Source organism: Elephas maximus, chromosome 23 (assembly GCF_024166365.1).
Source record: "Elephas maximus indicus isolate mEleMax1 chromosome 23, mEleMax1 primary haplotype, whole genome shotgun sequence".
In the NCBI taxonomy this organism is placed as follows: Eukaryota; Metazoa; Chordata; class Mammalia; order Proboscidea; family Elephantidae; genus Elephas; species Elephas maximus.
The window spans coordinates 2,091,172-2,113,061 of NC_064841.1; the positions used below are offsets into that span (position 1 = coordinate 2,091,172).

The 21,890-nt window shown below is 44.5% G+C and overlaps 1 protein-coding gene across 3 annotated transcripts in view; it reads right to left on the reverse strand.

Annotated features, from left to right (window-relative positions):
* Positions 1-21,890, reverse strand: part of MLF1 (myeloid leukemia factor 1) — a 68,161-nt gene that overhangs the window by 43,117 nt on the left and 3,154 nt on the right. The window contains exons 2-3 of one of the 3 annotated variants that reach the window (XM_049867539.1): positions 17,193-17,293; positions 15,608-15,732 (exon numbers count right to left, since the gene is read on the reverse strand). Coding sequence is in view for 1 of the 3 variants with exons in the window: in XM_049867537.1 (XP_049723494.1) it covers positions 10,008-10,054 (47 nt within the window). In the remaining 2 variants the exon portion in view is untranslated. Of the gene's footprint in view, positions 1-10,007; positions 10,152-15,607; positions 15,733-17,192; positions 17,973-21,890 lie in introns of those variants that run through there. The other 2 variants (XM_049867538.1, XM_049867537.1) reach the window with 2 other exon arrangements.

A 21,890-nucleotide genomic window follows, 5' to 3' on the forward strand; every position in this document is an offset into this window, starting at 1 on the left:
GGGGATTTCTCCCTCCAGTGCGCTGCACCACTCGGGCGAACTGGCTGGGCGTGGCCCTCATGAACGTGTGGGCGCCCCCCCCGGGGTCCCTTTAGGGAAATATAGCTCATTCCCACGCTCGCGCCTCGCCCGCTTCCCGCCAAACTCCCGGTGGGATGGCTCCCCGGCTGGGATGCTGCTCTCCCCGCTCCAAGATCAGTCACTGCCTCCTGGGTGCTTCTCCCGCTGGCTGCGCTGCTACGCCGCCCGTGCCAACCAGCTAGACTCCCTCCCGGGATGGGTTCGGGGGGGGTAGGGCTGGGCCCCTTGTCTGTGCCGTCTGCCCCCCTGGGCTCTGCCCCAGCCCGGGCTCCGAAGGTCACCTGCCTGGTATGCTGGCTCTTAGTTCTGAAAACGATCGCTGTCTGCCCGTATTTGTTTGTTCTCTGTTTCTAAGTCTGTGTTTGTTGTTCAGAGTTCGTAGATTGTTATGTATGTGATTGATTCACTTGTTTTTCCGAGTCTTTGTTGCAAGAGGGATCCGCGGTAGCGTCCACCTAGTCCGCCATCTTGGCCCCGCCTCCATCACTGGATTTCTTGACTGCTGCGTCTGTGGCCATTGATTGTAGATTCAAGTAAAGTGAAATTCTTGACAACTTCAATATTGTCTCTGTTTATCATGATGTTGCTTCTTGGTTCAGATGTGAGGATTTTTGTTTTCTTTATGTTGAGGTGTAATTCATACTGAAGGCTAGTCTTTGATATTCGTTAGTAAGTGCTTGAAGTCCTCTTCACTTTCAAACAAGGTTGTGTCATCCGCATATCACAGGTTGTTAATGAGTTTTCCTCCAATCCTGATGTCAAGTTCTTATTCATATAGTCCAGCTTCTCGGATTATTTACTCACCATACAGAATGAATAAGTATGGTGAAAAGATACAACCCAGACACACACCTTCCTGATTTTAAACCATACGGTACCCCTTTCTCTGTTTGAACAACTGCCTCTTGATCTACCTACAGGTTCCGCATGAGCACAATTAAGTGCTCTGGAATTTCCATTCTTCGTAATGTAATCCATAATTAGTTATGATCTACACAGTTGAACGCCTCTGTGTATCAATAAAACACAGGTAAACATCTTTCTGGTATTCTCTGCTTTCACCAAGATACATCTGACATCAGCAATGATATCCTTTGTTCCACAACCTCTTCTGAATCCGGCTTGAATTTTCGGCAGTTCCCTGTCAATATACTGCTGCAACTGTTCTTGAGTTATCTTCAGCAAACTTTTACTTGCATGTGATATTAATGATATTGTTTGGTAATTTCTGCATTGTGTTGGATCACCTTTCTTTGGAATGGGTACAAATATGGATCTCTTCCAGTCGTTTGGCCAGACAGCTGTCTTCCAAATTTCTGAGGATCAATGATTGAGCGCTTCCAGCGTTGTATCTGTTTAAACATATCAACTGGTATTCCTTCAATTCCTGGAGCCTTGTTTTGCACCAATGCCTTCAGTGCAGGCTTCTTCCTTCAGTACCACTGGTTCTTGATCATATGCTACCTCCTGAAATGGTTGAACACTGACAAATTATTTTTGGTACAGTCACTCTGTGTATTTCTTCCATTGTCTTTTGATGCTTCCTGCATCATTCAATTACTTTGCCCATTGAATCCATCAAAATTACAACTCGAGGATTGAATTTTTCTTCAGTTCTACAACTTGAGAAATGCTGTGTGTTCTTCCCTTTGGTTTTTATCTCCGGGTCTTTGAACATGTTATCATAATACTTTAACTTCGTCTTCTTGAGCTGCCCTTTTAAATCTTGTGTTTAGTTCTTTTACTTCATCATTTCTTCCATTTCGCTTTAGCTGCTCTGCATTCAAGAGCAAGTTTCAGAGTCTCTTCTGACATCCATTTTCGTCTTTTCTTTCTTTCCTCTCTTTTAAATGACCCTTTGCTTTCTTCATATATGATGTCCTTTATGTCTTCTCACTACTCATCTATTATTTGGTCAATTAGTGTTCAATGCGTCAAATCTATTCTTGAGATGGTTTCTAAATTCAGGTGGGATATATACTCAAGGTCCTATTTTGGCTCATGGACTTGATTTTCTTCAGCTTCAACTTGAACTTGCATAGGATCAATTGATGGTCTGTTTCACAGTCAGCCCCTGGCCTTGTTCTGGCTGACAATATTGAGTTTCCCCATTGTCTCCTTCCACAGATGCAGTCAATTTGATTCATGTGTTTTCCATCCGGTGAGGTCCACGTGTATAGTTGCCATTTATGTTCTTGAAAAAAATGTATTTGCAGTGAAGAAGTCATTGCTGTTGTTCTCGTTAGATGCCGTCAACTCGGTTCCAACTCACAGCGACCCTATGCACAACAGAATGAAACACTGCCCAGTCCTGCGCCACCCTCACAACTGTTGCTTTGCTTGAGCCCATTGTTGATGCCACTGTGTCAATCTATCTCTTTAAGGGTCTTCCTCCTTTTCACTGACCCTCTACTTTACCAAGCATGATATCCTTCTCCAGGGACTGATCCTTCCTGATAACATGTCCAAAGTATGTGAGACACAGTACAGCCAGAGTGCTCCTTCCAAGACAGACTTGTTGGTTCTTTTGGCAGTCCATGGTATATTCAATATTCTTCACCATCACCACAATTCAACGGTGTCAATTCTTCTTTAGTCTTCTTTATTCAACGTCCAGCTTTCACATACATGTTAGGCGACTGAAAACATCATGGCTTGGGTCAGGCGTACCTTAGTCCTCTCCTCAAGGTGACATCTTTGCTTTTTAGCACTTTAAAGAGATCTCTTGCAGCTGATCTGCCCAATGCAATGCGTCTTTTGATTTCTTGACTGCTGCTTCCATGGCTGTTGACTGTGGATCCAAGTAAAATGAAATCCTTGACAACTTCAATCTTTTCTCCGTTTATCGTGACGCTTCTTATTGGTCCGGTTGTGAGGATTTTTGTTTTCTTTTTGTTGAGGTGCAATCCATACTGAAGGCTATGGCCTTTGATCTTCATTAGTAAGTGCTTCAAGTCCTTTTCACTTTCCGCAAGCAAGGTTGTGTCGTCTCCATAACGTAGGTTGTTAATAAGTCTTCCTCCAATCCTGAGGCCTTGTTCTTCATATAGTCCAGCTTCTTGGATTATTTGTGCAGCATACAGACTGAACAGGTACAGTGAAAGGATACAACCCTGACGTAAACCTTTCCTGAATTTAAACCATGCAGTATCCCCTTGTTCTGTTCGAACAACTGCCTCTTGATCTACGTACAGATTCCTCATGAGCACAAATAAGTGTTCGGGAATGCCCATGCTCTGTAATGTTATCCATAATTTGTTATGATCCACACAGTCAATGCCTTAGAATAGTCAATAAAACACAGGTAAACATCTTTCTTATATTCCCTGCTCTCAGCCAGAATCCATCTGACATCAGCAATTGGTCACCGGTCATTGGTCTTGCAAAATCCTATCATGCGATCTTCGACAGCGTTTCTATCACCAAAGCCATATTTTCCAACTACCAATCCTTCTTGTTTCTAACTTTCTCATTCCAATTACTTTAGTTATCAATCCATCTTGATTGTATGTCTGATCAATTTCAGACTGCAGAAGTTGGTAAAAATCTTCAATTCCCTAATTTTCTGCCTTAGCGGTTGTTGTGTAAATTTGAATAATAGTCCCATTAACTGGTCTTCCTTGTATGAGTATGGATATTATCCTATTACTGACAGTGTTGTACTTCAGGATAGATCTTGAAATGTTCTTTATGATGATGAACGCTATGCCATTCCTCTGTCATTTCTGGCATAGCAGGCCATATGATTATTTGATTCAAAATGGCCAATACCAGTCCAGATATCATACCAGATATCAAAGTTTATGCGTTCCATTTCATTTTTGATGAGTTTAAATTTTCCTAGATTCATACTTTGTACATTCCACGTTCCCATTATTAATGGATGTTTGGAGCTCTTCTCATTTCGAGTCATGCAACATCAGCAAAGGAAGATCCTGAAAGCTTAACTCCATCCACATCATTAAGGCCAGCTCTACTTTGAGGTGACAGGTCTTTCCCAGTTGTATTCTGAGTGCCTTCCAATCTGAGGCGTTCATCTTCCGGCACTACATCAGACAATGTTCTGATGCTATTCATAAGGTTTTCACTGGCCATTTAAAAAAAAAATTTTATTGTGCTTTAAGTGAAAGTTTACAAATCAAGTCAGTCTCTCACACAAAAAATTTATATATACTTTGCTATATACTCCTAGTTGCTCCCCCCTATTGGACAGCACACTCCTCCTTCCCTCCGCTCTCTATTTCTGTGTCCATTCGGCCAGGTTTTGACCCCCTCTTCCCTCTCATCTCCCCTCCAGACAGGAGCTGCCCACGAAGTCTCATGTATTTATTTCAAAAAAATTCACTCTCATCCATATCATTTCCTATCCATTGTACAGTCCAATCCCTGTCTGAAGAGTTGGCTTTGGCAATGGTTCCTGTCTTGGACTAACAGAAGGTCAGGGGACCATGACCTCCAGGGTCCTTCTAGTCTCAGCCAGACCATTAAGTTTGGTCTTTTCACAAGAATTTGAGGTCTTCATCTCACTGCTCTCCTGCTCCCTCAGGGCTTCTCTGCTGTGTTCCCTGTGAGGGCAGTCATTGGTTGTAGCCAGGCACCATCTGGTTCTTCTGGTCTCAGGCTGATGTAGTCTCTGGTTTACGTGGCCCTTTCTGTCTCTTGGGCTCATAATTACCTTGTGTCTTTGGTGTTGTTCATTCTCCTTTGCTCCAGGTGGGTTGAGACCAATTGATCCATCTTAGATGGCTGCTTGCCAGGATTTAAGAACCCAGACGCCACTCTCCAAAGTGGGAAGCAGAATGTTTTCTTAATAAATTGTATTATGCCAATTGACTTAGATGTCCCCTGAAACTATGGCCCCCAATTCCCCGCCCCCAGCTATGCTGGCCTTCAAAGCATTCAGTTTATTCAGGATACTTCTTTGCTTTTGGTTTAGTCCAGTTGTGCTGACCTCACCTGTATTGTGTGTTGTCTTTCCCTTCACCTAAAATAGTTCTTATCTACTATCTCAGTAGTGAAAATCCCTTTCCCTCCCCACTCGCGTAACCATCAAAGAATATTTTCTTCTCTACTTAAACTATTTCTCAAGTTCTTATAATAGTGGTCTCATACGGTATTTGTCCTTTAGCAACTGACTAATTTCACTCAGCATAATGCCTTCCAGATTCCTCCATGTTATGAAATGTTTTACGGATTCATCATTGTTCATGATCGATGCGTAGTATTCCATTGTGTGAATATACCATAATTTATTTATCCATTCATCCGTTGATGGACACCTTGGTTGCTTCCATCTTTTTGCTACTGTAAACAGTGCTGCAATGAACATGGGTGTGCATGTATCTGTTTGTGTAAAGGCTCTTATTTCTCTAGGATATATTCCAAGGAGTGGGATTGCTGGATCGTATGGTAGTTCTATTTCTAGTTTTTTAAGGAAGCGTCAAATTGATTTCCAAAGTGGTTGTACCATTTTACATTCCCACCAGCAGTGTGTAAGTGTTCCAGTCTCTCCACAACCTCTCCAACATTTATTAGTGTTTTCTGGATTAATGCCAGCCTTGCTGGAGTGAGATGGAATCCCACTGTAGTTTTGATTTGCACTTCTCTAACATCACTGGCCATTTTTTTTTTTAGAAGCAGATCGGCAGGTCCTTCTTCCTTGTCTGTCTTAGTCTGGAAGCTCCACTAAAACTTGCCCAACATAGGTGACCCTGCTGGTATTTGAAATATTGATGGCACAGCTTTCAGCATCACAGCAACACACAAGTCACTACCATACGACAAACTGATAGAAGAGTGTTAGTCAATTTTTTTAAATGTTAGCAATTTGACCAAGACATTTTATCAGTCTCAAATTATTTAAATTAAAATAATTCAAATTTTATATACAAGTATTTTTTATCTCTCCACTTATGGATAATTAGTCAATTAGTAGAGTGTGCTTTGACGACTCTCCTTGATTCTGAATTGATTATTTAGAAAATGATTAGCGTCCTAATCTGGAAATGCCAACATCAACAATAGCATTTGTTACCTGCAAATGCTAATTACTTTCAGCAATCAACTGAATGCCAGATTAACTATAAGACAGAAAGTAAAGGACACTAGACCATCATTTAAAGAATACTGAACACATCCTACGTGTTCAACATTAAGGTAGTGGCTAAAGAATCCAGTGACCAGACACTCAATGCTAGCAAACCAGATGCTGTCAAGTTCATTCTGACTCATGGTGACCATACGTTTGTTTGTCAGAGTAGAACTGTGCTCCACAGGGTTTTCAATAGCTGATTTTTGTAAGGAGAACACCAAGCCTTTCTTCCAAGGCACTTTTGGGTGGACTGGGACCTCCAACCTTTCCATTAGCAGCCAAGTGGGTTAACTGCACCACCCAGGGACTACCATAATGCTAGCAAGAGCCTCAATGTTTATATGAAAGATGGTGAGCATGGGGCATGAGTTTCACTTCCTTTGTTTTTTCCTTAAATCAGGGGATGCTTCAATAGGTGTTTTTTTTTACCTTTGTGAATTTCTTAAGTTTGAATTATTTTTAGTAATGAATACTATTTTGTTTGGGCTTGAGGCAATCAAAGATTACCTGAAATAAATATAAACTGATACTGTCTTTCCTTCCTACCCTCAAAATTGTGTTTATATATAACTGTGAAGCAAACAAATTATAGGCATGAATCAGTTTTATGAATTAGAATTATTTTATCTTAAATTTTTACAACATGGATTCATGCATCTGAAGAAGGCTACAGTGCCTGAAAGACGACTAACTTGTAGCTGATGATCCTTTCCATCCTAAACACAGGGAAGTGTTCTTTGATGTAGGGCTACTATTTGTGGCCTGTTACTATTTCTGACCCTGACTCTTGGGTTCACTGCCTTTCCTCAGAAAAAGTCACCCAGCAGTTTAAATTACACTTCTGCTTGACGTTTTATAGAAGGTACTTACTACACATTCACAGCTTAGTTAAGGCCGTTGCTTATGCTGGTATATTCAAGAATATAACCAAAGAAAGGTTTCTCATAATCTTCTTAACTGTTGCCCCTTGTATTGGTGTCACATTTAATTTCTACCCCTTCAACAGCTCAACTAAACTACGGATCTATTCAGTGCCCACTCTAAGAGGCTTTTAAAAGAGCAAATGATAATACAAAATTTTAAATTTCTTCACCTTGTTCAAATGACTTAACCACACCTTAACAAATTAACTAAAATGCACAACAATAAATTTGCCTGAGTTCATATACTTCTTAATTATAATGAATAACTTTTAAAATAAACTGTTAATCATTCTATTTTTTCCTACTGTTTCTCCTCTTTCAATTGTTACTTCTCTGTCCTTTGGTTTTAAAATAGTACTAACACATATAAACCAATATAATATTTGCTTTTGAGAACAAACAAAAAATTTGTGAAGTCAGCTGTTGACAATCTTTTTTTTTTGTTTGTTTTTTAATGGCACAGAATCGTATACAAACAAATCCAAACCGGTTGCAGTCCAGTCGATTCCCACTCATAGCGGCCTTACAGGACAGAGTAGAACTGACCCACAGGGTTTCCAAGGAGCGGATGGGGGATCCGAATTGCCGACCTTTTGGTTAGCAGCCGTAGCTCTTAACCACTAGAGACCTTAAAGGATCAAAATAAATTAGGACGCCAAGGCAAAATTAAACTGGCAAAGCGCTTTGACCAAAAAAGTATCACAAAGCTTCTCTTCTTAGGGACCCAACTAGACCATGCTACTATGCTTACAAAAGACAAAAACAATAAAGGAAACTAGATCATAGAGAAACGACTAATTTATGGATGCCTTCTTTCTTTCCAATCACATTATCTCACTGGACCTCTTCACAGGATAATGGCACTTGTTTTCCTGAGGTGTTAAATGCACCCTTCTGTCTTCTTCTTTGCCCTATTTGTACATTTGACAGAAAAAGAAGTCTCTTTCCAAAGGAGGCTAGCTTTACCACAAAGAAAACAAAGTGTACCTGGCAACTTCCAAGCACTTGGCAGTGTGAGAAAGCACAACTCTCCAACTTCCTTGCGCTTTCATAAACACACCCCTCATTCATGCAAAGTGCTCCGTCAAGAATCAAAATGGTCCTGTGCGCATAATTCTCACCAGAAATTTCGACCCACACAGCAAGCTGCCACCGCCTGCAAGGCCCCTGCGGCTGAGAGGGCAGGACTCCGAACTGGGAAGCAATGTTGTGGGGTCGCCCTTAGTCCCGCCAAGGCTAGAGGAGCCCGTACCCCCGGTGTCTGTGTGTGGGGTGGCCTGCTCCCGCCTTCTAATCTTCCTCTCTGCACCTCACGCCCCCCGCAGCCGTCCTCTCCCGCCTCACAACCCCCCAGCCGTCCTCTCCTCACCTCACGACCCCCCAGCCGTCCTCTCCCACCTCACGGCCCCCCAGCCGTCCTCTCCTCACCTCACGGCCCCCCAGCCGTCTTCTCCCACCTCAGGACCCCCCAGCCGTCCTCTCCCACCTCACGGCCCCCCAGCCGTCCTCTCCTCACCTCACGACCCCCAGCCGTCCTCTCCTCACCTCACGACCCCCCAGCCGTCCTCTCCTCACCTCACGACCCCCAGCCGTCCTCTCCTCACCTCACGACCCCCCAGCCGTCCTCTCCCACCTCACGGCCCCCCAGACGTCCTCTCCTCACCTCACGGCCCCCCAGCCGTCTTCTCCCACCTCACGACCCCCCAGCCGTCCTCTCCCACCTCACGGCCCTCCAGCCGTCCTCTCCTCACCTCACGACCCCCAGCCGTCCTCTCCTCACCTCACGACCCCCCAGCCGTCCTCTCCCACCTCACGGCCCCCCAGCCGTCCTCTCCCACCTCACGGCCCCCCAGCCGTCCTCTCCCACCTCACGGCCCCCCAGCCGTCCTCTCCCACCTCACGGCCCCCCAGCCGTCCTCTCCTCACCTCACGGCCCCCCAGCCGTCCTCTCATCTCACGACCCCCCAGCCGTCCTCTCCCACCTCACGGCCCCCCAGCCGTCCTCTCCTCACCTCACGGCCCCCCAGCCGTCCTCTCCTCACCTCACGACCCCCCAGCCGTCCTCTCCCACCTCACGGCCCCCCAGCCGTCCTCTCCCACCTCACGGCCCCCCAGCCGTCCTCTCCCACCTCACGGCCCCCCAGCCGTCCTCTCCCACCTCACGGCCCCCCAGCCGTCCTCTCGCACCTCACGGCCCCCCAGCCGTCCTCTCCCACCTCACGGCCCCCCAGACGTCCTCTCCTCACCTCACGGCCCCCCAGCCGTCCTCTCCCACCTCACGGCCCCCCAGCCGTCCTCTCCCACCTCACGGCCCCCCAGCCGTCCTCTCCTCACCTCACGACCCCCCAGCCGTCCTCTCCCACCTCACGGCCCCCCAGCCGTCCCCTCCCCACCTGACGACCCCCCAGCCGTCCTCTCCTCACCTCACGACCCCCCAAGCCACCCTGTCTTCACCTCCCGAACCCCCCAAGCCATCTTCTCCTCACCTCACGACCCCCCAGCCGTCCCCTCCCCACCTCACGACCCCCCAGCCGTCCTCTCCTTACGCAGAGGACGGTTACCCAGTAAGCAAAGCACGCACGGGCTTCCTTGTGCTTACGCACTCATCTTTGACCTTGGATGCGGTGACAAACAGGTGAAAGCGTGCACTACGCATTAGCAGGTAAGCACAAGGAAGCCCGTGCGTACCTTGCTGGCTGGGTAATCCCTCCCTGTCCCCACCTCACTCATCCCTAAATCCTCTTGTCTCCTCCCTTCCACGCCCCCGAATCCTCCTCTCCTCTCGCTCAGGCCGCCTCACCTAGTCACCCCGCATTCTCTCTCGCCTCTGAAACTCCTTCCCCCCTAAGATCTCCCCCACGGGGTCCCCGGGTTCCGCGCGAACGCGGGCTCCCACCGGCCCCGACACTCACGAGAAGAAGGGGTCCTCCTCAAAGCTGCTGCTCAGCATCCCGAACATTGCGGGGTCCCCCGGGTGGCCGCGGAGGCGGGCGGACTGGAATCGATGTAACTTGCCGCAGCCGCGCCGACCCTGCCTCCCCGGCGCCCTCAACGCTTCTCGCGGGGGCTTGCGCAGCGCCCGTCGGAAAAGGCGGTGCGCGGCGCTGAGTCGTCCTCCTATTGGGCAGCGGCCCATGACGTCACCAAGAGGGGGCGGGAACAATGCGCCGCTGCCATGACAACGGAGCTCAACAGAGGCGGCGAGGCTCTGGCCAGGCGTCGGCTGGGTCACCCTTCACGAAGCCCCCTGAGGGATGGGAAGGCTGGTGCTCAGGGTTTCACGCACCCAAACGTTAGAGTGCCCTCTGTATGACCTTGGGAAAGTCGCCCTCGGCTCCAGTCTCCAAGCCTCTTTTCGGAACAGGGAGTTGGGCAGAAATTTAGACGATCCGCAAAGCCCCCATCCACCGGCCATGTTCTGTGATAACTCGGGAAGGGGTCTTACATCGGAAACACTCTGTGGTGGTTGGTCAAAAGTGGCGGACAAGTAATGAGAAAAAAACGTACAAAAAGTTTTGGAGTATACTTCGCCAACAATGTGTTCAATGCTTTAAAGAAAGGCGATGAGGCCTATCAAATTTCAACACAAATATTTTGTGAGTCGAAAACTCAAAGCAATGCTTCCCAAAGTTGGAAGCATTTAAGTAATATGCAGACATGGCATTAAAAAATAAGTCAGACAGTTGCTCTCTTCTCAGTCCTCTTCCCTTGTCTCACTATTTCATGGAGCAAGTCTCATGTCGATGCCGTTTATGTCTAACATCTCTCCAACGTTCCTATTTAACAGAGCGGGACTCAGGCACAGGGCCTGTAGCAAACAGCTATATCCAGTTAAAATTCAATTGCTATATATTTTTATTTCCATTGTATTGTATTTATGGCAGAAGTGTCTGGATGTTGCTAACAGTTAACAGTGCTCAGCTTCAAACTGTAAGGCCGGCGGTTCAAATCTACTTAGAGGTGCCTCAGAAGAAAGACCTGGGGATGTACTTCTAGAAAATCAGTGGTTGAAAACCCTGTGCAGCAGTTCTGCTCTGACACACATGGGGTCGCCATGAGTCGGAGTCAACTCAATGGCAACTGGTTTTTATTTATGGCAAGTGGAACTGGTTTTAAATTTAAAGCAGCTCTATACATTAATAAAAAAAATCGATAGCCTTTTTTAAGTGGAAAAGAGCTAATTCAAAGAAATAGTACAAGGGGAATTTGGACATGGGAATAAAATAAGTATGACAGCGGTACACAAATTACCGAGTTTTGGAAAACATTGTCCGGAGGCCTGCCAGGGCCAGAGAACAGGTGGAGGAGAAACTGGGAGAAGAAAAGGAGGAGATAAAGAAAAGAGAATGACAAAGGTGTAAGAGAGAAAATGCCCCTGCATGCCCACCTTCAATTCTGTGGGCTCCCCAGCTTGCTCTAGGGGGCTGTCCAGTGGAGATGGAGGGGCATCCATGGTCCATCAAGGCCTCCTGGGATCTGGCCAGAGGGTGGCACTCTGCCAGCGTGAAGAAGCGTGCAAAGCCTGATTTGGAGGTGGCAGCAGGAGTACTTGTGGGTTATTTTGGGAGCCTGAAATTCGATCCTTTAGCCAAGTTCTCTGGCAGCCAACTTCCCCTGAGACTGGGGCATGAGGTAGAGCAGACTTCACAGCCCAAATTAAGATGGCATAGCTCTTGCAGAGAATAGGATATTTGCCTCTCCTCAGGCCTTACCATGAAACTCAGAGGGCATGCACATTATCAGGAGAGTCCTAACTTAGTTTTCCTAGCCTCGGCTGCAGTTTCAAGGCAAAATTATTTTAAAAGGTCAGAAATTATTTGCTGTTTAAAATAGTATAAAAAGCCAAAACCAAATCCGTTGCCATCCAGTCAATTCCGACTCATAGAGATCCTACAGTATGAGAATAAGACATTAAGGAGGCCACACTTAAAAAACAATAAAATAAAAAAAAAAGGCCTTAAAGTTAAATGTAATTTATTGGTGATAATGATAGCATTAAAACAGTTGTGGATTAAGGCAAAATAAAATAATTTGTGAGACATTTTCATTTCTTATTTCCCATAGGAATTTTTCTTAGAATTACACTGTTAAAAAGTGACAGCTTTAGTACAGCATAAGTTAGGCAGGAGCCTCTGAACGCTATGAGTTAGAATCAGCTCTACGGCAATGGGTTTGGTTTTTTTTGTTCACATATATGCAGAAGCTGGACCATGAGTAAGGAAGACCAAAGAAGAATTGACACCTTTGAACTGTGGTGTGGGAGAAGAATATTGAATATACCATAGACTGCCAAAAGAACAACCAATCTGTCTTGGAAGAAGTACAACCAGAATGCTCCTTAGAAGCAAGGATGGCAAGACTACGTCTCACATACTTTGGACTTGTTATCAGAAGGAACCAGTCCCTGGAGGACATCATGGTTGGTAGAGAGTCAGTGAAAGAGAGGAAGACCCTCAACGAGATGGGTTGACACAGCGACTGCAACAATGGGCTCAAGCCTAACAATGACTGTGAGGATGGCACAGGACTGGGCAGGGTTTTGTTCTGTTGTACATAGAGTTGCTATGAGTTGGAACCAACTTGATGGCACCTAACAACAACATTCTGGGCATTGAGGATACAACGCCCCTGACCCTCTTAGAGTTTGCATTCTAGCTGACAGCTCTTTCACCAGCTAATTCTTCAATTATTGTTGCTACAACACTTCAGAATTTTCAAAATGCTTTTGAAGTCATTATCAAACAGGCTTATGAGTGCTGGACTTGTAACTTAATTATAGCTCTCTAGAGTGATTGCGTCAGGCTATCATAAACGTCTTTTCCACAGCTAATTTCAGCGTGTCTAGAGTCTCTTTTTCCTAAAACTGTGTGCTGAGGCACTCTAGGAGTAAGACTCAGGGGCATCATGGGATTTAATGTTTTTGAGAGAAAGAGAAACTCGACATCTGTGCAAAGCACTAGCTTGAGGTAGTTCACGCTTTCAATATTAGATTGAGCTGCATTTCCTTAGACGATGCCATATCTTTAGGAAATGTTTGAAAATTGCAGTAATGCAACAGTTAAGCACTCAGGTACTAACATAAAGATTGGTGGTTCAAACTTACCCAGCGACCCCATGGGAGAAAGACCCGGCGATCCACCCTGGTACATGTCACAGCCTAAAAAACCCTATGGGCACTTCTGCTGACATGGGGTCACTATGAGTCAAAAGTCACTCGATGGCACCACCTCACAAAACCCAATGTGGACCAAGAAACAAGGGCGGTAGCCTTCGATCTGTTTCCAAGGTTTGAGGAGTTGTGCAGCACTTGACTGGCACACACCCATTGTTGTTGTTAGGTGCCGTCGAGTCGGTTCCGACTTGTAGCGACCCCGTGCACAACAGAACGAAACACTGCCCGGTCCTGCGCCATTCTTACAATCGTTGTTATGCTTGAGCTCATTGTTGCAGCCACTGTGTCAATACACCTCGTTGAGGGTCTTCCTCTTTTCCACTGACCCTGTACTCTGCCAAGCATGATGTCCTTCTCCAGGGACTGATCACTCCTGACAACATGTCCAAGTATGTAAGACGCAGTCTCGCCATCCTTGCTTCTAAGGAGCATTCTGGCTGTACTTCTTCTAAGATAGATTTGTTTGTTCTTTTGGCAGCCCATGGTATATTCAATATTCTTCGCCAACACCACAATTCAAAGGCGTCAACTCTTCTTTGGTCTTCCTTATTTGTTGTCCAGCTTTCACGGGCATACGATGTGATTGAAAATACCGTGGCTTGGGTCAGGCGCACCTTAGTCTTCGGGGTGACATCTTTGCTCTTCAACACTTTGAAGAGGTCCTTTGCAGCAGATTTGCCCAATGCAACGCGTCTTTTGATTTCTTGACTGCTGCTTCCATGGCTGTTGATTGTGGATCCAAGTAAAATGAAATCCTTGACAACTTCAATCTTTTCTCCATTTATCATGATGTTGCTCATTGGTCCAGTTGTGAGGATTTTTGTTTTCTTTATGTTGAGGTGTAATCCATACTGAAGGCTGTGGTCTTTGATCTTCATTAGTAAGTGCTTCAAGTCCTCTTCACTTTCAGCAAGCAAAGTTGTGTCAGGTGCATAACACAGGCTGTTAATGAGTCTTCCTCCAATCCTGATGCCCCGTTCTTCTTCATATAGTCCAGCTTCTGGTATTATCTGTTCAGCATACAGATTAAATAGGTATGGTGAAAGAATACAAACCTGACGCACGCCTTTCCTGACTTTAAACCAATCAGTATCCCCTTGTTCTATCCGAACAACTGCCTCTTGATCTATGTAAAGGTTCCTCATGAGCACAATTAAGTGTTCTGGGATTCCTGTTCTTCGCAGTGTTATCCGTAGTTTGTTATGATCCACACAATCGAATGCCTTTGCATAATCACTCAAAAACGGCTGCAGCAGTATATCGACAGGGAACTGCCAGAAATTCAGGCCGGTTTCAGAAGAGGACGTGGAACCAGGGATATCATTGCTGATGTCAGATGGATCCTGGCTGAAAGCAGAGAATACTAGAAGGATGTTTACCTCTGTTTTATTGATGTTTATTGACACACCCATTACTAAGCGGTTATTTAAGAATGATATACAAATATTTTTTTCTTTCAATTTAGGTATATTATTTTTTTAAAAAAGACTAATGAGTTTTCAGGATATAAACAGTTGTTTGGATCTTACTACTTAATAAAAATGTTAGGTATTTTTTTAGGCCTGGGGTGGGGGAAAAATGACTGAAGTATTAAGGGCCTCAGGCACTATGTTTGGGGATCTGTCTTAACCCCAAAATCTTTCAAAAAAAATTTTTTTTAATTTGAAGTTACCTGCTATACCCATTTTCTCTAAGAGGTATGATTCATTTCTTTTCAGTGCTTACCTTCTTTCCAGCCAGCTGCCTTACCAGTCTTCTAACAGGTTGGCTTTATACCCTTTTGGGGAAATGGCCCCTAGAGATTGAGCGACTTGTCTAATAAAACCATAAGTCCCAAGCTCTTCAAACCCTCTGTCAGGGCTGCCTCTAATCCATAGGGTACCTTTTTTCAAGTTAGAAAAAAATGCCTCTCCTTTAAGATACTTCCACTCATGGGAAAAATTCTCTTAATAAGTATACGAATCAACAATGTATGAATTCTAGGAATGGTGCCACCTTCGGTGTTGCTCCTTTGTCCACAGCAGCCCTATTCCCAACCCTGAATTCTTTCCGCTAGACAGGAGTTAATGAGTACCAAGCTCTATCTACAAACTTTTAAGCAAGGAATGTAATTTTATTTTCTTACAACTTAATCTATATTCTGGGCTCCCATTCCATCGGGAGCACCCCTCATTCCCCAGGGAGACAATGCCAAGGCATAGTTGGCTGCCAGCCAGGCTGTGTCCCTTAAGGCTCCCTATTCCCCTCACTGGTGGAGACCAGGGATGCTAAAAATGTCGCGAAGTGTGGCGCACTCCAGCACACCACAGAATTGTCCTGCCCTAAATGCCAATACCATACCTTTCCTTTTGAGACAGCACCCTCTCTACAGCAAGTGTTTCATCTGGCGAAGTAAAAACCCGAGGAAAATTTGAGTTCACGGAGGGAATTTTCCAACGTTAAGTTTTCCTTTTTGGTGGCTGCTGCTGCAGGCAAGGGCCAGGAGAGGACGAGAGCATGAAGAAGCAGCAGACGTTTCAGTTACATTTACTCTTTACAGCTTGTTTTCTCTGTGGACATTTCACAAACTTGCACAAGTTGTAAATGAATCAAATTTTGTTTGGAAAAATACAGAGAAGTATCACCTTCCAGAAGCCAGGCCCATAACCCAGAGGTCAATGGATCAAAACCATCCTCTGCCATGGGCTTTTTTTTCTTAAGCCCTGGTGGTGCAGTGGTTAAGAGCTTGGCTGCTAATCAAAAGGTCAGCTGTTCAAATCTACCAGCTGCTGCTTGGAAACTATGGGGCAGTTCTATTCTGTCCTATAGGATCACTATGTGTCTGAATTGACTTGATGGCAACTTTTTTGGGGGGGTGGGTTTGGGACAGGAGGTTTGCCTTTGTGGAAAGATAGTTTAGGGGCTCTTGGGGGCAGAAGCTGAGGCTCCAGGCTCTGGGGTGTTAAAGAGACTGTTTTCTTCCCCATTGAACGGACTTAGACACTTTGTTGCAGGTCGGCTGCCCCTAGATGGATGGATTGACTCTTGGGTTCTCAATTCTATTCCATCAGTCTATGTGTCTGTCACTGAACCAGTAGCAGGCTGTTTTGAGTGCCATCTGAGTCGGAACCGACTTGACAGCAGTCATTTTTTTGGTGGGGGGGCGAGAGGGAGTTAGAGTAAGCTTTGAGATTGGGAAGTGAGAGACTTCCTACTTTGTTCTTCATCAATATTGCTTTAACTATTCAGGGCCTCCTTCCTTTCCATATAAAGGTGAAGATTAGTTTTTTCATTTCATTAAAGAATGATGTTGGGATTTGGCTTGGGCTTGCATTGTATCTATAAGTCTCCTAATTTTTTAAGTTAGCAAAACCCAAACCAAATCCAGTACCGTCAAGTCGATTCTGACTCATAGCGACCCTATAGGACAGAGTAGAACTGCCCCGTAGAGTTTCCAAGGATCACCTGGTAGATGTGAACTGCCGACCTCTTGGTTAGCAGCAGTAGCACTTAACCACTATGACACCAGGGTTTCCTAAAGTTAGCAGCTAATTAAAAAAAAAAAACTATGTGAGCAGACCAACAAAACAAGACCCTGGGCTGACTCTAGACCTCAGGCTGCCAGTCTGTGATCTTAATTACTGTGGGTGTGGCTTTTCATGGCATAAAAAGAACACCTGAGCCCAGTAACATCCACATATTGGCTTCTGATTGTAATTTGAAACTCTGAGTTGACGGAGAGACCTGTGAAGGCGTGACACCCAGCAGCAGCTTTTTGTGAGCAGACACCCGTTACCAACCACATCACTGACTGCCCATGTTTTAAAATTTCAGGGCCATAGGGCAGTGGTTTTGTTACGGTGGGATACCTGGATCACAAATTAATGTTTTCATTCAGTCTGCAAAAGTTTATCACATGTTCATCAGGTTCTGGGTATTATATTACCTTTCTGATTATGTTCAGTCTTCGAGTGGACTTGAAATCGTCTTGCCTTGTCCTCTAAAATGCTTGTATTCCAAGTTGCTATTTCTTGAAGACTGTCCTCCCTGCATAGGTTTGGCAAAATTAGACTCTAATAATGTATGCCATAAGATATCAAAAACCATATATCCATTAAAGGACTCTGTTAAATGTAATTGGTTGTTTCCAAGATTTTTTTTTCCTTTGATATTTGCTTTGTCACCTGCCAGTAGTGCCACAGGTTTTAAATAAAAAGCTCACTAGGTGACATGTCTAGAAAATGATTGGCCTTATTTTTTCCCCTTTGTTATGGATTAAATTGTGTCCCCCATAATATGTGTTGTAAATTCTAAACTCTATGTTTGTGGTTTTAATAACATTTGGCAATGGGTTGTCTTAGTGAGAGAGGATCCATGTAGGGTGTGTCTTAAATCAATCTCTCTCAAGAAATAAAAGATTCAACAAGCAAGTGAGGGAACAGAGATGGAAGAAGATAGACACCATAACACAAGAAGATTGCCAGAGAATCAAGGAATAAGGATCTTTTCCCAGAGAAACAGAGAGAAAGCTTCCCCTGGAGGTGGTGCCCTGAATTTGGACTTCTAGCCTCCTAAACTGTGAGAGAATAAATTTGTATTTGTTAAAGGCAACCACTTATAGTATTTCTGTTATAGCAGCACTAGATGACTAAGACACCCTTCAAACCATTTTGGTTTCTGTTCAGACTGGGCATGTACTCACGGTGCTTAGAAAAGAATTTTATTTATCTATCAAAAAAAAAATTTTTTTTTCTTATCTTAGCTTCCCAGGGTTATCATAAAAAAATACCACAAAGTAGGTGGCTTTAAAGAATAGTAATTTATTGTTTAAAAGTTTTGGAGGCTAGAAGTCCCAATTAGGGCATCAGCTCTAGTGGAGCGTCCTTCCTTGTCCATATCTCTGGGTGTTCCTTGGCTTGTAGATGGATCCTAACCTGGTCTCTCCCCCGCGTGTGGTCAGTCCCTTTTTATAAAACACCACTTGGAGGGATTAGGACTAGTACCCACCCTAATCAGGTATGACCTCGTTTGACCCAACTGGTAAAAGAAAAACTTTTTCTTCAGACAAGGTCATGTTCACAGGTACAGGGGTTAGGGCTTCAACTTATCTTTTTGGGGACACGATTCAATCCATAACAGTGTCTATTACTAAACTACACAGACGATAATCAGAATGGGCACGGAACAAAATTCTGACTTAACCAGTATACGAGACTTGAAACATAAGCCAACAATCAGCCAACAAGCCATAAAGTAGATGACCTCACAGAATTTATGGCACGCATTTTGGGCATTAGCCTCACTCCATCTTGCCTTTCTACTCAGTCTCTCCTTCGCCTCATTTTCTTCATCGACTTGTTGAAAATTTCTATTTTATCTGGTTGTGAGAATTTTTGTAAAACACCTGATGCTTGCCTGGAGCAAAGATTTGTAGGAATACATAAATAAAATAATAAAATAACCCCTGCGAATTCGATGGTGATACTGAGCTCCATCTGAGAGCCAAGTCATCAGGAGATGCTTTCTAAGTTGATGAAGTGCCACTGTGGACCTCCGAAGGCGTCTCTGACTGCCCAGATCTCTTCACACCAGGCATCTGCATGAATTATAGCTCTTCAGTAAAGATAAGAAGGCTTCGGCAAGAAGTCGCCCCAGTGCCATAAGGCCGTCAGACTGGAGGGCATCTCACACGAGATTAATGATGTCTGCACCGTAATATAAGAACACTTAGCAGAACTGAGATCATGAATTCTGCAGAAACCTGCCAGCACTCATTTATATGGAATTAATGTTACTTTTAATTAAAGTCCTAAGGTAGGTTCTTCCTGGACTAATGAGATCTACAGTGATTTCCTTTGGGGATTAATTTTCTTTTTTAATTCTCAGTGTTTTGATGACTACAGCTCATTCGGTGTTACTCACGGTGGCTCTGAAGGGCGTGCCCACTCCCACCTGAAGGCACCAAACGACCTGGGTGTGTTTACACGGCTTTCTCATGTTCTAACCGCATTTATCATCTAAGCTAAACGCTCTTACAAGTTTGTCTTTCTAACTTTGCTTGAAGTTACACGTGCTTTACTTGTGTATCTCCTTCATAAAATAAGAAAACCACTCATGATACGATAAAACTTCATTCTGATAAGCAAAATGACAGGTAAGAAAAATCAGGAAATCACATCATTATTTTTTATTACTTCTGGTTCGGTGCTAGCACTGTGCTGTGCTTTACACACATCAACTTTAATCCACATAGGAACTCTGCAAGTAGGAATCACTGCTCCCATTTACCAGATCATGAAACAGAGGGTCAGGAAGCAGAGAAGCTTGCCAAAACCAAGGTTCAACTCTATAATTCGCATTCACAGCACCCGCCATATGGCATCTCTACTGACGCGGCAGTCACCGGCTTTGAGCGGTCCTCTGTCATCATCAGTAGTCATCAGCATGGGGCTCAACCAGATTTTCGGGGACTCAGGAGGGCTAGGGTTCTGGTGACTAACGGGCAACAACCCAAAACTCTGTAAGGTAGAAAGCCATTTTATTATGCTCACAGTTTGTTTGGGTACAGAATTTAGCCAGGGTCATGGGAAAGATGAATACCCTATGACCTAGTCATTCCGCTTTCAGGAATCTGTTGTTACCGCTGCTGAGTCGATTTCACCTCGTAGAGACCCCATGTCACCGAGCAGAACTTCCCCATGGGCTTTCCTAGGCGGTTGCCAGGTCTTTCTCCCGTGGAGCTGCTGGGTGAGTTCAAACCACTGACCTTTTGGTTAACAGCTGAGTGCATATGTACTGCACTACCAGGGCTCCTGGTTTTAAAAAGAATGAGGCAAATATAGATGTATGACTTTGGGAAGATATCCAAGATATACAATCAGGAAAAAAAAGTTAGGTGCAGACCAGGATGACTGTCGTGGTCCCTATTATGCCTAAGAGAGCCATGTATAAATCTCTCTATAAGCACAGGCCAAGACTGAGGCCTGCTCACAATGGCCACACAGCAGGGAGCAGTGCAGCAGGGGCAGAGCACCATGGCCACACAGCAGGGAGCGGTGCAGCAGGGGCAGAGCACCAGGGTCAGGCTTCTTCCTATTCAAAACGTGGTTGCATACGGATGGCTCTTCATTTCCGTTTGTTTTCGTATTTTTCAATGGACAGAGTCACTTAAGGCTTAATTCGGGACATACCTTAAATTTTGTGTATGCTTTTATCATGCTATTGCCTCTCTGTATAGAAGGCTAGCAAATGGTGCATTTAATAAGTTATATGTGGCCATCTGCTAGCTGGTATATTTAAATTAGATAATTTATAGGAAACATACATTTATAAATGAATACTGAGAAAAACTTGAAGTACACAACAAAGGTAATTAGTTTAGTAAAACGGTGGGTTCATACTTAACAAATTTCGTATTTGAATTGAATCCAATATTCAAATCCTCTGTTGACACTTAAACATTAGGTTTTTTTTTTTTTTTTTTAATCTCCCAGGGTGAAAATACATTTCAAATCCCCGCTGCCTTTTGTTAGTAAAGTGATGGAGATTTTTGTCAGAGATCAGTCTGATTATGGAATTCTAAAATAGATTTTTTAACAAATGAAAGAAAAAGCACAATATTTTTATATTTTACATTTTTACATCTCCACGGTCTGTGTAAATACCTTTCAAAGGGATTTAGAAATTAATGTGAACAATGTCTCCTGGAAAGGGCATTGCACAGTTATTAGAGCAAGATAAAAAATATCGAGAAATTGGAACTTCAAGTTCAGGACACCAAATAAAAACCGAGTCTCTGGTATTTTCCAGGCTGTGGCAAATCTAACCTATTTTCCAATCACCTGTCAGCTCCCCTTATTAATTATAATGAAGGTGAGCCAAAGTCTCCAAGCACCTTTGCTGCAAATGGCTCCCCGGACCTTTGAGACGAAAGCATGGGTGTAGAGGAACAAGTGTTAATGTGACAACGGCTTTCTCCCTGAAGGTTCAAGTCTTCTTGGTGGGACAGCTATTAAGTAGCACGGGGCTTGCACACTACTTCCGCTCTGTGGTAGAAATAGTAAATGAGTTATCTTCTCCAGCTCAACGAGACTTACTACACGGAGGCGGTGGTGGCTCAGTGATAGAATTCTTGCCTTCCACGTGGGAGACCAGGTTCAATTCCCGGCCAAGGGACCTCACGTGCAGCCGCCACCCGTTTGTCAGCGGAGGCTTAAGTGTTGCTACGATGCCAAACAGGTTTCAGAGGAGCTCCTGGACTAACAAGGACTAGGAAGGAAGGCCTGATGAACTACTGCCGAAAATCAGCCACTGAGAACACTTCCACAACAAACCTTGGGGACGGCACAGGACCGGCAGCATTTCGTTCCGCTGTGCATGGGGTTGCCATGAGTCTGGGGCTGGCTTGAGGGCAGCTGACAACAACGACATAACAGAAAGAGAACAGAGAAAAGCTACGATGCAGCTAATAACCCAGTCATGGGACACGTTTTTAAAAATCTACCCAATCTCTAACACAGTAACTTAATCCATTGTGCTGGTACACAGAAAACGTTTACTTATTTCTCAATTAGTTTTGTTTTTCAATTCCATGTTAACCTTCCAACATAATTTTCACGGAACACGTAAAGGTAGACAGACTGCG